At 41.2% G+C, this 16,979-nt stretch overlaps 1 protein-coding gene and 1 long non-coding RNA gene across 6 annotated transcripts in view; both read right to left on the reverse strand.

Moving 5' to 3' along the window:
* Nucleotides 1-16,979, reverse strand: part of mamdc2a (MAM domain containing 2a) — an 81,458-nt gene that overhangs the window by 26,287 nt on the left and 38,192 nt on the right. For 3 of the 5 annotated variants that reach the window (XR_006378043.1, XM_044196304.1, XM_044196305.1), the window contains exons 9-11: nt 14,292-14,557; nt 12,311-12,407; nt 107-253 (exon numbers count right to left, since the gene is read on the reverse strand). Coding sequence is in view for 4 of the 5 variants with exons in the window: in XM_044196304.1 (XP_044052239.1) it covers nt 107-253; nt 12,311-12,407; nt 14,292-14,557 (510 nt within the window). In the remaining variant the exon portion in view is untranslated. The remainder of the gene's footprint in view (nt 1-106; nt 254-12,310; nt 12,408-14,291; nt 14,558-16,979) is intronic. The other 2 variants (XM_044196307.1, XM_044196306.1) reach the window with 1 other exon arrangement.
* LOC122876247 lies at nt 1,206-4,542 on the reverse strand. The gene is made up of 2 exons (XR_006378045.1): nt 3,127-4,542; nt 1,206-3,019 (listed from the first exon to the last, which is right to left on the reverse strand). It is a non-coding gene; the product is annotated as an uncharacterized LOC122876247 (long non-coding RNA).

The raw sequence follows: 16,979 nt of genomic DNA on the forward strand, positions 1-16,979 counted from the left end.
CCTACAAGTGGGTTGATGCATTAATCCTTTACGTTTCACATCATCATCATATGGGGGCGTGAGCTCTGAATGAACGAATAAAGCAATGAATGAGGAAATGACTCACCCACCCCAGTAGTGTGGTCTCCTCTGGGCCCTGTATAGGAGGTGGGGGTGTGTCCTCGGACTCGCAGCCAGTCAGCTTTGTCTTCTTTCTTATCCTGGATGTAGCCACAGACTCCACTTTCAAAGTTACACTGGCCTGGTAGGGAGCCTGTGGAGCAAATACACACAGTCAGTGCATAAGGTGAACAAGGACACTCAAGGTTAGATTTACTTAGAAAATGGTGCAGTGTGTCCTGCAGTTTTCATGAAAACTCGAAGGATCATTCTGCGAGTGAAGGAGAGCCCAGCAGACAGGTCAGTGGTGCGATTTCTCTGATCCATCAGCTCAGAGTGCAGCAGGTGGACATGGATATGTCACTACAATACTGAGGTAAATGCAGCCAAATGTTCACTGAGTGCAGTTGCTTATAATGACTTTAATGAATGTCAAGCTCAAAATCAAGTTTAAAGAGAGACACTGATTTTATACATGAAGTTCAGTTTACTCATCACGTTTATCACAAGTCAGCCTGTGAAAACAGTTGTATAATGTCTACTGTGGTTCTAGAGGAGCTTTGTCAAATAACCTGACAAAATAACCTCATTATGTCATCAGGGTTGTCTTGAAGCTTCAGCTAGCTAATGAAAGGAAGCTAGTGAGTTGCATTATGAGAAATGTGGAATCAAGCATTTTTTTAAAGCATGAAGCCTCTGATGCTTTGATTTTGATGATTCTTTTTTTAACTTGTCTTTCACACTCAAGGCCCCTTTTTATTGCGCTAGTTTTCATACTCTCTTAAGTATTCACGCTGCCAGTGCCTGACCAGAAGACTCCCCTCGTACATGGCAAACCTCATTGAACCTACTGGCTGTTGCTCCAAATGGAAGAACTGGTGGAGGAGCTTTGTCAAGCCTAAGAAAAAAACCTGATTATGTCATCAGGGTTGTCTTGAAGCTTCAGCTAGCTAATGAAAGGAAGCTAGTGAGTTGCATTATGAGAAATGTGGAATCAAGCATTTTTTTAAAGCATGAAGCCTCTGATGCTATGATTTTGATGATTCTTTTTTTAACTTGTCTCTTTTGAGTCCTTTAAGTGCGATACTACATCACAAGACCACCCCTTTAATTAACTACAAAACCAGTTTTATGAGGGTACTTTTGTGTCTTTATTATGCAATCAAACAGAATAGGTTTGAGAGCAAATCTTTCCAAACTGCAATCAAAAAATAGATTTGAGAGCAAAACTATCGACACTGCAATCAAATTTCTTTTTATTGCAAGTAACATTAATTTGTGATTAAACAATGCAAATCCAAAAGTTTTGTTTTCGAATCTGTGCATGTAAAAATACATATTAAATAGTCCCTGGACATTCGATCCACATGACAGATGTATGCCTGTACGTGTAAATTTCTTTTTTCCTTTTTTTCCAGGTAACTAAACAACATGGACAGGTAAATAACCAGAGCACTGGCCGTTGTAATATCAAAGCCCTAACAGTGTAGGTCAGAATAACACTCAGCAACTTATATAACACATTCAATGATGCTTCATATGCAGGCATCCCATAAACAATTTAGTAAAGAACCGGGAACACATACATTAACATTTTCCTAACCTGAGGTTATGGGGTAGACTGCCCAGTCACCTCCATAGCTGCCGGAGTTTATTCTGCTCCAGTGTTGGCAAGCTATGTCTCAAGTAAATACAAAGTCTTTAAATCTTTCAGGTGGATGATGACTCTCCCCCTGGAAGTCAACCGAGCTTGATCAGAGAGATGTTCCCCAGGCGCCGCCGGAACAGTTTCTCTGACAGGTGAATTAGGAGACGAGGGCCAGGTTGGTGATGTCTGTTCGCTCACCTGTGTACTCATTGTCTCATCTGGTTGTCGAAAAGGAAGAAAGGTTGGGCGTAGATGCCGCCTGTTCCTCCGCAGCGTTCCGCGGTCCGTCTGGCTCAGGTAAGACCTTGGAGCTGGGTGTGGCTTTTGAACCATGCCCGCTGACATCCAGCCTGACTCACCGACAAGTTTTATTGTCACACTCTGCCCTGGACTGAGAGGTGTGAATGCTTTGATGCTGTGGTGCTTGTTGTAGGCACACCTGTAACCCTCTTTTGCCTTAGCATCAGCTTTACACACCTTTGTGAAGTCCGGCCACTGGTTTCAGTCCATCAGCAAGTCAGCCCCAGCCTGTAGCTACCTGCGTGCGTCAGGGCTAACTATTATGGGTTTTTTTACATCGTAGAATGCAAGAATGGATGCAGTGGAGATTCATTGCTTTACCTTGATGAATGCATTGGCGTGTCCTGCATCCCAGGTCCACACAGCCTCACATTTCAGCAGGTCATTATCACCTCTGACAGGTTGGGCAGGTACCTCCCCAGGTAATGGACCATACCCAGGAACCGTTACAGGCTTGGCATATTACCTGGTGGTTATAGCTCTGTAATGGCACATTCTTTTGCGGGGTCAGGCCGGATACCTTCTCCGTCGACGTGGTGCCCCACGTAGTTCAGCTGTTTTTGGCTGCACTTTCACACTCAAGGCCCCTTTTTATTGCGCTAGTTTTCATACTCTCTTAAGTATTCACGCTGCCAGTGCCTGACCAGAAGACTCCCCTCGTACATGGCAAACCTCATTGAACCTACTGGCTGTTGCTCCAAATGGAAGAACTGGTGGAAGTTTGGGACAAAGTGTATGGCAGTGGAAAATTTGGCACCATCCACAGGGACTTTGGGGAATGCTGGGGCATCTGGATGTTTGACATGACTTGTGGCCACAGTAGTGAACTTCACGGCACAGGTCAAAACCTGTAGTCAACCAGTGAAAGCTCAGACAAGCCATGTAGCACGGATAGCAGGGATATTAGTGGCTGGGGTTTGAGGCTTTTTAGTCCTTCCCCAAGGGACAACACTGATGGGTCAGGGAGGGATCCTGAAACAAATTAAGCATATAAAACCTATAAATGTTAAAAGTACAGGTATTAAATTCATCATCCCTCCACATTTTACACAATATGCACACAATATGCACAAAGTTACCTGTGTCCAGGGCCGATGTTTGCAGATTGCTTGAGCAGGCCATAGTTGGTGGTACTTCCTTCAACTGCACAATGCTGTAATGGGCACTCATGGCCATGAGATGGTTGAATAGAACTTTGCCTGCTGCACAGGTGCATGATGATCCATTCAACTGAATAGGCTCTGTGCCAGCTTGGAAAACAATCTACAATAAAGACATAAAACTTGACTACACACTACACATCCCCATACTTATAATGCTAGGAAACATAAAGCCATATTCTGAAAGGTAATTTCGGTTGGTCATGGTTTGATGGTTTTGAGTTTAGTCATTTCCCTTTTTATTTTGTATACTCACCTCATGTGTTGTGTAGCTACACTTCCTGTCTTTCTGTTTTTCCCTCCAGTTTTGATTGTTTGCCCTGCCTTGATTAGTTTCACCTGTGTCTTATCTTCCCCTAGTGTATTTAGTTGGTGTGTTTCCCTTATCTTGTTGCCAGTTTGTCTTTGTTTTTCGTGTCAAGCTTTCCAGCCCTTCCTAGTGTTGTTGGATTTTCTTGCTTCTTTGGACTTGTTTGCCTGTGTTGGACTGCTTGGTTTTGACCCACCCTTGCCTGCCTCATCATGCTGTAAGCCTTTATATCTTTGTTTTTTTTTTTGTTCATTAAATCACTGAACTGTACCAGTTCTTCCTCCGTTGTCTGCAATGGGGTCCTATTTCCTTATGTTCCTGAATTCCCTGCTTGACATTGAGACAAAATCGGCAAAAGAAAATGCAAATGAATGCTTGTTTCCATCCACTACCGTAATGCCATTATTAGGAGTTCGTTCATCAAGATAAACAGTAGGTGGGGCCAATTCTCCGGTTGGGTGCCATTATACCATTGCATAATGATGTAATTGAGTGAGTGCCAATCAAACCTCAAACGGTGAAAAAACAATGTAGAAAATGATGAAAATATGACATTTCTGTTTGTTTCATGTATTAATGTGAGGAAGGTTACAGTCTCCTCATCACTCCACACTGATCTGACAGATCACAGGTCTACCACTATTATTACAATTGAAAATATGCCTAAAAACAGGTGGATGGAACCCAGACCACTCAGCTAGCATGACATCTAAAACGAGAAAGTGACTAACATTAACTAAGCTAAATAAACAGGCTGATAAAATAATACAGCACATCACAAATATAACATTAACTAACGTTAGTCATGTTAACTACTAGCTACATGTACAACGTCATGCAGGCTAATAGGCAGCCTGGGCACGTAACGGTAGTGACTAGCTTAATGAGCTAAGCTAGCAGCTACAGGCTGACAAATATGTATTTTTTAATCCATTACAATATCACAGATTGTTAAACAAAAGAAATCTACATGCACCACTTCAAACATAACATTCTTGCTATTCCTAAGAGGGAAGTTATGTGTAAACTCACCTGTGCACTGATTTTCTGTCTTCTCCCTGGACTTCAAAACTCCTGTTTACTAACAGTGGATGTTGCCAAGCTGTCTCACTGGTCAATAGAGACGTGTCTTACATCTTTCAGCGTAGGTCCCACCCACGAGAGTCAGATCAACAGCAGGCAAAACGGAAGGAAAAAAAGGATCCTCATACAGTTAGTTTGATGTTACAAAATAATCAGATATTGTGTGCATTGATTACGCTAAGATCAGGTTATATATATATATTTTTTTTAAATAACATGCAGCTTAGGTCTATTTTTTTGTGGTTTATATTTATATTTTTGTGGTGCGCTCACTATGTCTGATGTCACATTTGTTTACCAACCACAACCTTTCTTGCAGCTTGTGTAAATCCCATCTGAGCTATTTTTACAGACTTTTTCATGCAAATTGGTTGACCTGTAAATCCAGCAGAATACATAATCAACCTCTGTCTCAGCTTTTCACAAAGCATTTTATAATGGAGGCTCCATATGATATTAGGCATATAAAGCTTAAAAGAAAACAAACAGGTCCTACAGCAAAGGCCACGTATTTAATGAGTGAGGGGTTTGTTTAAACCATCATCTCATGACGTGTGTCAGGCTCTGTCTTCAGATTCAGCTCAGCAGGCGATTGATTGATAGATCACATTATACATTCATTTCGCAGTAATTAATCAGACACACGGCAATGTCAGGAAAAAAGAGTTTACCACCTCTGCTAGCCAATTTCCTGGGAGAAACCTTACATAGCTCCACCAATTATTTGAGCAATCCTCCTTTAAATGCATATGCAATAAAGAAAGAGACGTCCCTTGCACTTCAGCTTGGTGCGCCTGCTTGATAAGTTCACTGCATGTTTCTGGGCAGAATGCATCAAATCAGCGCCTGAAAAACTTCCATAACTTTTACACTTAGGTCATGTCACAACACGGAGCCTGTTCTATTGTCATTGTTCTGATGAAGAACATAAGATGTGGTTGAAATCTCCAGAAAGTGAACCTTTGAGATGAGATTATTTTTTTCCCCAATTACACTATCTATATATGTCTCACACTGTTCTCAAAGTCAGGAATAAACTTCCATGATCAACAACAGAGATAGGACTGCAACTGCAGTGACGTGGATCTGTCAGACCGGTCTGTATTTGTGACTGAGGTCAGTTCACCTTTTGGCCGATAACCAGCCTTTTGATAGCAAATACGTATATCTACACTGTTGTTTTTCAAATCTAAGCTTTTATGGCAGCTGCAACTGCTGTAGAAATGCAATACAATTCTAGTCCTCATTGTCCCTACCACAGATGTGTTGACTCGGTTGCTTCATATAAAGTTAAGGAATTAAACATTCAAGTACATCATGGCTGAATTAGAATGTGCTGTCCACAAAAACAGAACTTTTACAGACTTGCTTTGAGTGACGTCTTTCATTGCTTTAACTATAAATATTCTCACTGTAGTGTTCTTATGCAGTGTGTCGAAACTCAACACCAAGTTAAACCGTAGCCAATGAAGACAGTGTCGAAGTAAGGTTGACCATTTACTGTCACACTTCCTCATTAACATGCTAGTGAAAACTAAATAAAGGCAATACTAAAATATTCAGTGTCTGCGTTCTTAACTAAACATTACATTGTAAATAGCTGTAAATATGCATATACATTGCTGTCCGGCACTGTAGGTAGCAGTTACCATGGCTACTAGCATTGCTGATCTTGTACATAATTGTAAATAAAACCATTTTTTAAATAACTTATCAAACATAATTTTTTTAAAGAAATCATTACTAATATATGATCTTTAACATGTCTAATGTCAGATAAATCAACTTGCGGCATTGCCTCTATGATGCTTCATAGTGGATGCAAGTGGATTATTAGACCGTGCACAACATGTCTGTCTCTTTTCTTTTTCTGCAGAATCAGGAATGGCTTAAAAGGAAGTGACTAAACAGGAAGTGACACCATCGCATGACACAAATAAAATAAATTTTACAAACAAGTTTGTTAAACTGTAAAGTAGTTATCAACTTCTCATTTTCAACAAAAAATAGGTGCCAACAAATATTTAAAGAAGAAATTTGAGAAAGTTAAATGCCTTAAGGGCAACACACTCACTGCCTGACCTATGTGTGGTCACTAAGAACTTCTTGTGAGAGTCCAAAACATTAGTCTTGAGATCAGTCTTGTGTTGCTTTAAGGATAACATTCCTTGCTTGGGCCATTTCATCCGGAGTACAAGGTAAATTACGTCTGTGCCAACCTTCACATTTGCTGTTTTGGTTGAGTGTTTGTAGGATCTTGCCATGTCAACGAGGAATGCTACTCCTCTTACTAGGGAGGCGAAGGTGGAGAAGCGTTGGAAGCGGTCAGAGGTAAGTGTTGGTTCTTCCAGGTTAGTAGCACAGGTTTGAACTTGGGGTCATATTTCTGAGTCCTTTTCAGGTTCAATTAGCTCAAATGTCTCACCTGTTTGTGTTTTCTCTGCAGGTGGCCGACGTAGGAAGGAGGGTACGGTGAACCAAGAAGTCTGCACCAGGCAGGATGCAGGTAAGGATGTATGGTCTGCAGAGTTTTACCCTATATGTACACAGTGCCATTGTTTGGGCCTTGAGGACTGACATACACATAGAATTGTTTTGAGTCATTACAAATATAGCCACTACTTTGCTGTCTGTGTAAAACTTCATGGCATCTAGCTCATCCTGTTGAGATCTGCCATCTCTTACACTCATCTGTGATGAGTTGAACATATAATTCCAAAAACCATCAGCTACTATAGCAGCCTCCTGGGTTTCCACAAGAGTTTAGAACCTGGTTGCATCTGCCACATCCAAATTTGTTCATCAGCTTGACACCACACGAGCTGACACTTGGCATTGTGCTAGGTAATCTTAGCATTGTGTGCTCAGCAATGGAAACCAATGTCATGAAATACTCATTGAACAATTCTTGTACTGAAGGGAGTTTGAAACTTGGCAGTCAGTGTTGTAACCAAGGACAAATCATTTTTACACACTTTGTACACACTTCAGTATTCATTGGTCCCATTCTGTGACCTTGTGTGTGTCCCTACCACTTCACAGTTGAACTGTTGTTGCTGCTAGAGGGTTCCACTACACAATAATAGTACTTGCAGTTGAATGGCACAAATCTAATAGGGCAGGACTTTGACAAACTTTGTTAGGAAGGAAGGCATCTCATGAGCTCTTTGTTACAACCCATACTATGGCAAATGTTTGTCAATGGAGATTCCATGGTTGTATGCTTCATTTTATGCACCAGTGTGGGGGTGGAGGAGGGTCCACATATTTCTGGCCGTATAATGTACCTTAAAGTTCTAATTCTTAAGATCTTCATGAAATCAGTCAGGCAACTTTTAAATATTACAGGGAGTAATGGAACAGTCAGGTTCTCCGACATTTGCGCTGGTCGGCAGGAATCCCATTGGCGGGGACTGATGGCCAATAATTTGCAGTGATTAATGCTGTAGTTAGTCAGCCCCCAGTAGCGGTTGCGGACCGACCAGAGGTAGCTCCTGTTAGCCATCTAAACCATGGAGGCTGGGTGACTGTCCGAAGGAAGCATAGACCTAAGCAGAGGCCCAGGGTCCCAACCAAAATGTTCACGTTTCTAACAAGTTCTCCCCACTCAGCAACACCCGCTGAAAACCAACTCTAATTATTGGCAGTTCCATTTTGAGAAACAACGTTAGCGACGCCAGTGACCAAATGTATTCCTGGGGCCAGAACGGGTGACGTTGAATCCTATTTAAAACTGCTGGCAAAGAATAAACGTAAATACAGTAAGATTGATATTCACGTCGGCAGTAACAACTTCAGATTACGCCAATCGGAGGTCACTAAAGTTAATGTTGAGTTGGTGTGTACATATGCAAAGGTAATGTCGGAATCCGTAGTTTTCTCTGGACCCCTGACAAAGTGATGACATGTTTAGCCACATGTCTTCATTCCGCCACTGGCTGTCGAGGTGCTATCCAGCAAACGATGTGGGCTTTATAGATAATTGGCGGACTTTTTGGGGGAGACCAGGTCTGATTAGGAGAGACGGCATTCATCCCACTTTGGACCAAGCAGCTCTCATATCCAGAAATCTGGCTGATTTTATTAGTGGACCAAAACCATGACAACTCAGAGTTGAGACCAGGAGGCAGTCCTACATGCATCGCTGCAGTTCCAGAGCAGTTACCCACCCAAAACTCCTTAGTGACAGTGTCTGCCCCCCGACCACTTAAATTAATAAAACCAAAAGTTAACAGAAGAGGAGTTATACATAAAAACCTAAACAAAAACGCTGAAATAGCACAACAAAATAGGAGAATTAAATGTGAACTCTTAAACATCAGATTTCTGTCATCTAAAGCTGTACTAGTGAACAATTTAATATCAGAGTATCATATTGACTTATTCTGTCTTACTGAAACCTGGTTGGGTCATGAAGAATATGTTAGCCTAAATGAATCCACTCCGCCCAGTCATATTAATACTCACATTCCTCGAGGCACCGGCCGAGGAGGTGGAGTTGCAGCCATCTTCGACTCAAGCCTATTAATCAACCCTAAACCTAAACTAAATTATAACTAATTCGAAAGCCTTGTTCTTAGTCTTTCACACCCAACCTGGAAAACACGACAGCCAATTCTATTTGTTAGTGTACCACGCTCCTGTTCCTTATTCTGAATTTTTATCTGAATTCTCAGAGTTTTTTATCAAGTTTAGTCCTTAAAACAGATAAAGTAACTATTGTAGATGATTTCAATATTCATGGGGACGTTGAAAATGTTAGCCTTAGTACTGCGTTTCTCTCATTATTAGATTTGATTGGCTTTTGTCAGAGTCTCGACCTTGTTCTGGTATATGGCATTGAAATTGAACATTTAATAGTCTTTCCACAGAATCCTTCATTATCGGTCCATTATTTAATAACTTTTAAAGAACTCCTATTACTGGACTACACGCCATTAGGCAAAAACACCTAGTCTAGATGTCTGATAGTGCTGTAGCTAAATTTTAAGGAAGCAATCCCATCTGCATTTAATTTGGTGCTATATGCTAATTAATGCTAATTTCAGCCCCTCCCAAATTGACCATCTTGTTGATAGTGCTGCAGGCTCACTGCAAACAACACTCAATTGTATCGCCCCTCTAAAAAAGAAGATATAACCTGCAAATTAAAGCAAACATCGCAAAAACTTGAATCTTAGAAACAACTGTAAAACCTGATATATATTTTGACTGCTTTGCCCGACTTTCTTCAACTAACTTCGACGATTAATTCATCTAAGCCATCAACCTGTCTCTTAGACCCCATTCCAACTAGGCTGCTTAAAGAAGTTTTACCCTTGGTTGGCACATCTTTACTGAATATGATCAATCTGTCTTTATTAACAGGCTATGTACCACAATCCTTTAAAGTAGCTGTAATTAAACCTCTTAAAAGGCCCACTCTTGATCCAGGGGTTTTAGCCAACTATAGACCTATATCTAACCTTCCCTTTCTCTCTAAGATCCTTGAAAAAGCAGTCGCCAGTCAGTTGTGTGACTTTCTAAATAACAATAGTTTAATTGAGGATTTTCAGTCAGGATTTAAAATGCATCATAGCACAGAGACAGCACTGGTGAAAATTACAAATGACATTTTAATTGCATCAGACAATGGACTTGTCTCTGTACTTGTCTCGTTAGATCTTAGTGCTGCATTCGACACCATTGATCATCACATCCTATTACAGAGACTGGAACATGTAACTGGCATTAAAGGAGCCGCACTAAGCTGGTTTAAATCCTACCTATCAGATCGATCTCAGTTTGTACATGTTAACGGTGAGTCCTCTGTGCACGCCCAAGTTAGTCATGGAGTTCCACAAGGTTCTCTGCTTGGATAGATTCTATTCACCTTATATATGCTTCCTCTAGGCAATATTATTAGGAAACACTCCATAAACTTTCATTGTTATGGAGATGATACCCAGTTATATCTATCGATTAAGCCAGATGAAACAAACCAGTTAGCTAAACTTCAAGCATGCCATAAGGAACATAAAACTGGATGACCTGCAATTTTCGGATGTTAAACTCAGACAAAACTGAAGTTATTATACTTGGCCCCAAACACCTCCGAGACACATTATCTAAAGATATAGTTACTCTAGATGGCATTGCCCTGGCCTCCAGCACCAACGTAAGGAACCTCGGAGTTATCTTTGATCAGGATTTATCCCTTAACTCCCACATGAAACAAATTCAAGGACTGCCTTCTTTCACCTATGCAACATTACAAAAATCAGGCACATCCTGTCTCAAAATGATGCAGAAAAACTAGTGCATGCATTTGTTACTTCTAGGTTGGACTATTGCAATTCCTTATTATCAGGCTGCCCAAATAAGTCCCTTAAGACTCTCCAGTTGATCCAGAATGCTGCGGCACGTGTAGGAAAAGAGATCACATTTCTCCAATATTAGCTTCTCTGCACTGGCTCCCTGTAAAATCCAGAATAGAATTTAAAATCCTTCTTCTCACATACAAAGCTCTTAATGGTCAGGCACCATCGTAACTTAAAGATCTCATAATACCTTATTACCTGACTAGAACACTGCGCCTCCAGAATGCATGGTTACTTGTGGTTCCTAGAGTCTCCACAAGTAGAATGGGAGCCAGAGCCTTCAGTTATCAAGCTCCTCTCCTGTGGAATCACATCCCAATTTGGGTTTTGGAGGCAGACACCATCTCCACATTTAAGAGTAGGCTTAAGACTTTCCTCTTTGATAAAGCTTATAGTTAGTGCTGGCTTGGGTGAGTCCTTAACCATCTCTTAGTTATGCTGAAGCTTCCCATGATCCATCTCTTTCCTCTCTCCTTCTCCATCTGTATGCATTTTTATCCCATTACTGCATGTTACTAACTCAACATCTCTCTCTCGTAGTTCTGTGCTTCCTCGTTTCTCTCCCCTCTCCTCCTGTCACTTTCAGAAGGTTTTTCTGCCTCCAGAGCTGCAGTGACTGGATCTGTGGTTGTGGGTCACTTGCTGCCCCCGTGTTCCTGTTCAAAAACTGCTACTACAGTTGTTGTTATTGGCTCTGTTACTAATACTGTCATTATTATTCCTATAGCTGTCATTCCTATTATTATTATTAATTTATTAATATTAGTATTTGCATTGTGCCTCTCCCAAAACCTCTCTCACTCTCTCTCTTTAACCTAATATGGCAGCGGCAGATGGCCGCCCACCATTGAGTATGGTTCTGTCCAAGGTTTCTGCCTCTTAAAGGAAGTTTTTCCTTGCCACTGTCACCAAATGCTTGCTCATGGTGGGATTTATTGGGTCTACGGTCTAGACCTGCTCTGTAAGAAAAGTGCAATGAGAACTTTATGAACGTTATGAATTGGCGCTGTATAAAATTGAACTGATCAGCCTAATAATTTGCCAATCTCACTATATACACCTTGCTGTTCCAGATCCTGGTTGCTGAATCTTGGAGACCCCAACACCAAGCTCCCCCTACTCCAGTCTTTTCCGCCTCATTGAGAGAATTATTTAGTTACTTAGTTCAGTGCCGTTGTCTGTGGCCATTTCAGTTATTATTTACCTGCCCATTCTGACAGTAGATTTTTGTTTTTTATTGACCTGATCTTAGAAAAGAATATAAAGTTTTGGGAACTTTAAGGAGGCTTCTGGCTTATTATTTCGGATATCAACAATAGTTGTCCAGTGTATGTCTTAGTGAGTCTTTTACCTGCTGTGATTTGACAGTCCCCCAGGCTGAAAGTGATGTCATCGATGGCTACCAGGCCACATTCCCAGAAGTTCTTACATATGCTGACAAATACTACCTGGGAAACAGAGAAAAAGACTGAATACTACTATTCAACCATTTATCCAGTTATTTTAGTCCATTCATCATTCCATTTATTCATCTCTCATCCATCGGCCTGTTTTTCCATTCTCCCATTCTTAAAACAAAAGTATATGAACACGCATATTAGTTGTCTTTTTATGGAAGCTAAGTCCATGACAACACACTTAACATCAGACTCTGTTGATTCGCTCTTTGATCATTGACTGTATAACTTAAGAAACTGAAAGCAACGTGGAGAAAAACACCAATTATCACAAAAGAATGCAGGAAAGCTAAATGGACTGTACTTGTATAGCATCTTTCTAGTCTTTTCCAATTACTCAAAGCACAATCACATTCACACACTGATGGCAGGTGCCAACTGCTCATCATTTCAAAGAAAGTAACTCATTCACTCAGCCCTCGGGAGCAATTTGGGGTTCAGTATCTTGCCCAAGGACACTTCAACATGTGGGCTGGGGGAAGCTGAGATTGAACTGCTGACCTTCTGATTGATGGACGACCCGCTCTACCATCAAGCCATGGTCGCCCTTAGTGTAAATGGAGAAAAAGTAATCTTCATATTCACTACAACATCTTTAAAAAGAGGCTTTGTATTTACAATTCTGAAACAAATAAGGCTAGACAAGCCTTTTTCTCTAACATCAACAGTAATATCAACAACTCTCATGCCTTGAGAATGAGAGTTGAAGAATGAGAAGCTAACTAATAACCCAACACGATTTGTCCCTGATTTCCTATCTCTCAATAAGTGTAAGGAGTTTGCATCTTTTTTTTTTTGTGGAAAAAAAATAAAGTGGCCATAAATTTCTCCATGTCAAACAATAGCACCAGACCACTGCTACAATCACAGAGAAACAATTTGGCCAGATTGTCAACATTCAATGCTATGAATACTAAAACTCTAGAGGATGTAGTGAAGCATCTTAATTCAACCAACCTGCTGTTCTGACACACCAGCTTTTTCAAAAAGCCAAAAAACCCAAGTTAGAAATCTTGGTGTTTTTAATAGACTCAGATCTGAGCTTCAGCAGCCACATCAAGGCAAGAACTGAATCAGCATTTTATCATCTCAAAGAAAAAGCAAGAATTAGAGGTCTCATGTCCAGACAAGATTTAGAGAAACTCATTCATGCCTCCATTTCCAGCAGGGTGGACTATTGGAACGGCCTCTTGTCTGGTCTTCCCAAAAAGTCAGAGTTCTAACGAGAACCAAGAGAACTCAGCACTGGCTTCCAGTTACTCATAGAATAGATTTTAAAGTGCCGCTGCTAGTCTATAAATCCCTCAGTAATCTCGGGCCAAAATACATTTCTGACCTCCTTGAAGAATATAAACCCATTAGGGCCCTTAGATCTTTAGGAAGCAGTCAACTGGTAGAACCTTCAGTCAGAACCAAGGTGAAGCTGCTTTTAGCTACTATGCTGCACACAGATGGAACCAATCTCAAATGCACCCCAACCCTAGCCACTTTCAAATCTAACTTAAAACCTCTGCTATTCCACTGTGCCTTGGCTTGATTGGTTTCTCTACTGCACATTTATTTCCTTTGTTTTACATTTGGGGCAACTTCCAACTTACTACTGCACTGTAAATGTATTTCTAATCTATTCCAATTGTATTTTATTTCATGTTATATATTTTATTTCATTTAATCTAATTTTTAAAAATCTCATTTTATTATATTTTAATTGTTTTTAATCTGGTTTTATTGCTCATTGTTTCTAAATGTCTTTCTACTGCTTTCCTTTGCCTTTTTGTTTGAAATGTGCTAAATAAAGCTGCCTTGCCTTGCCTTCCATTCAGGTCATTCAAAAGCATCAACCTCCACATACATCACCCATCTAGTGCTTCATACCTTGGAAAGCATGGGCTTCATGTAGGTGATCTCCACCTCAGTCCATACAGCCCTAGAAGTGTCAGCCAGGCTCCATACCTTCTCAAGGGCCACATTGTTCTCGTCATAAATGTAAAGACCTAGAGCATTGTCTACTTTCCTAAATCCATGAAGCAGGTAGTAGAATCTCAGGCAGTATTTGTGGTTCCCCGGTAAAAAGGGACCATGTAGCCGACCCACATAACCAGGCCTCGAAGTGAAACGAGTGTTTGCCAGGAGGAAACAACCTAAGAAAGATTAGACAAAGAACACAATTAAGAACAAGAGTGGTAATGTTAGTTTAACTACAATGGTACATGATGCAAAGTAAAATACCCTGTCCATCATGAGGCAGCAAGTGAGGAAACTGATATTCTTCCATGGGTGTACAGTTGCAAGGAACACATACTAAAAGTGGAACAATTTCACATTTCAGTACAACACTGTGCTGTTACATATAATATACAGTTTGTTGTTACAACCCAAGGACATAAGGGATCCCAACTATGAGCAGCAGTTATTTCATATACTGAAAGCCAGGCCACCATGCTTTCCTTATATAATGATTTGCACCACAGCTTTATTTTGTAAGACAATGATTCACACATTAACCATTTTAACTGAATGCTGAAAAATTGTCCATTTTCCCAAGCCATTTTTTGTTAGAATGGAATACCTAGCCATCTCTAACTTCATTAATTTAACAAAATGTAATGAAATGTGTAACCATAGTCACAGGTTCTGTTTTTGTTTACTCTGTTCCTACAACTGAATTAGGACCTTTCTCAGGAGATGATACTAAATCCAAGTTCCAGGTACTTCCAGGAGGTTGGCGACAATGCTGCGCAGATGTGTCATCACATCAAAACAAGGACAACTACAACAAACACAACAAAAGTAACCACCATTTTATTACTGCACTTGTACTGAAATTTAGTAAAGTTAAGTATATCTGGCTTTGAGTATCTCTAATATTCGCCATATCTTCATTATATCACCTAGTCACCTGGACTCCTGCATTTTTGCTAGCTTTACATGAAGAACTACAAAGGAAATAAGTCTTTACTAGTGCCATCCTTTACATTTTTCTCAAATAAACCAAATTAAAAAAGATCAGGACAACTAATTTAAAATATGAAACAAGATTATAGAAAAATAAAGGACCACAATGTACAAAATGAAGCAAACTGAAATACTATGAAGTGGTTTGTTGTGCTGAATTTTGTTTTGTGCTGGCCCCAGCACAGGCCTGGATTCAACAGAACCAAAAAAGCAAATCAATAACAATATCACCTCTGTTACGGAACAGACAGGCAGGGGACACCGAGACAGATATAGAATGTTCTATATTCTATATAGGAGGACAGCCTGATAATACAGATATACAGGTATGTAGATGGGGAAGACTTGCTGGAGACAGGAGATCGCTGAAAAAGAGATCGCTGGAGAAGGGAGAATAGGCGTAATGCCGAGTAGCATGGAGAGTCCTAGTCACAAACGAGGTCAGACACAGACTGAGGTGAATGCAGGGCTTTTATGCAGGCTGTGACTGGGAGCTAATGGGGAGCAGGAGTGTGATTGGGAGCAGGTGTGGATGATTAGTCGGTTGTGGAGCCTGGCGTATCCGTGATAGTGCCCCCCCACGGCCAGCCGAGGGCTGAAAAACCCCGCCATGTGGTGGTCATCCTCCACCACGGGGAGCGGGGGACGGCTGGAGTTTAGGCATGTGCGGAGCTGGGAACTTTGGGTGGATGACCCAGCGTGGGGCTGAGGGCCTCCGGTGGACGACCAGGGGGCCGGACAGGGGCAGAGCTGGCATCGGGACAACAGGACTGGGAGCCGGCGTCAGGGCAGCAGGACTGGGAGCCGGCGACGGGACAGCAGGATAGGGAGCCGGCGACGGGATGAGTGGCAGAGGAGCGGGCTGGACCAGTGGTGTCCAGGAGACAGAACCTGCCATTCTGGCCGAGAAGGAGGGTACAGCTGCTGCTGTGACCCAGTCGATGATCAGAATCAGAATCAGAAATACTTTATTGATCCCCGTAGGGAAACTCTTTGTTCCAGTAGCTCTTCTTTACGTCAGTGCACACAGGAGAAAACGATATTATACACTATAAACAGGTCAGAAATAAATTAAGTAACATGTTGGTATAAGTATAAGATAAACTAAGTGTCGAGTACCAAGTGGGTTTACTGGTAGATGGTGAAGTACAGTATAAATACAATGTCACTAATTATGTAATAAATAATAGTAAAAGCGGAGGTGCATGTACTGTCGAGAGTAATTGAGATATATCCGTAACAGTAAATAAGAAAAACTAACAAGGGAAAACTAATATTGCACTTGAGTAGTAAACAGAATATTGCACAATTATTATTAAGATGTAATGCTCAATGTCCAGTTTAGTGACCTAGGGTCAAACAGACTAATCCTTAGAGGGAGGAGTTAAATAGTTTGATGGCCACAGGCAGGAATGACTTCCTGTGGCGCTCTGTGGTGCTCTTTGGTGGGATGAGTCTTCCGCTGAAGGTGCTCCTTTGTTTAGCCAGCACGTCATGGAGCGGGTGGGAGACACTGTCCAAGATGGCGTGTAGTTTGGCCAGCATCCTCCTCTCTGACACCACCGCCAGAGAGTCCAGCTCCACCCCACAATGTTACTGGCCTTACGG

Source organism: Siniperca chuatsi, linkage group LG5, assembly GCF_020085105.1.
Source record: "Siniperca chuatsi isolate FFG_IHB_CAS linkage group LG5, ASM2008510v1, whole genome shotgun sequence".
Classification (NCBI taxonomy): Eukaryota; Metazoa; Chordata; class Actinopteri; order Centrarchiformes; family Sinipercidae; genus Siniperca; species Siniperca chuatsi.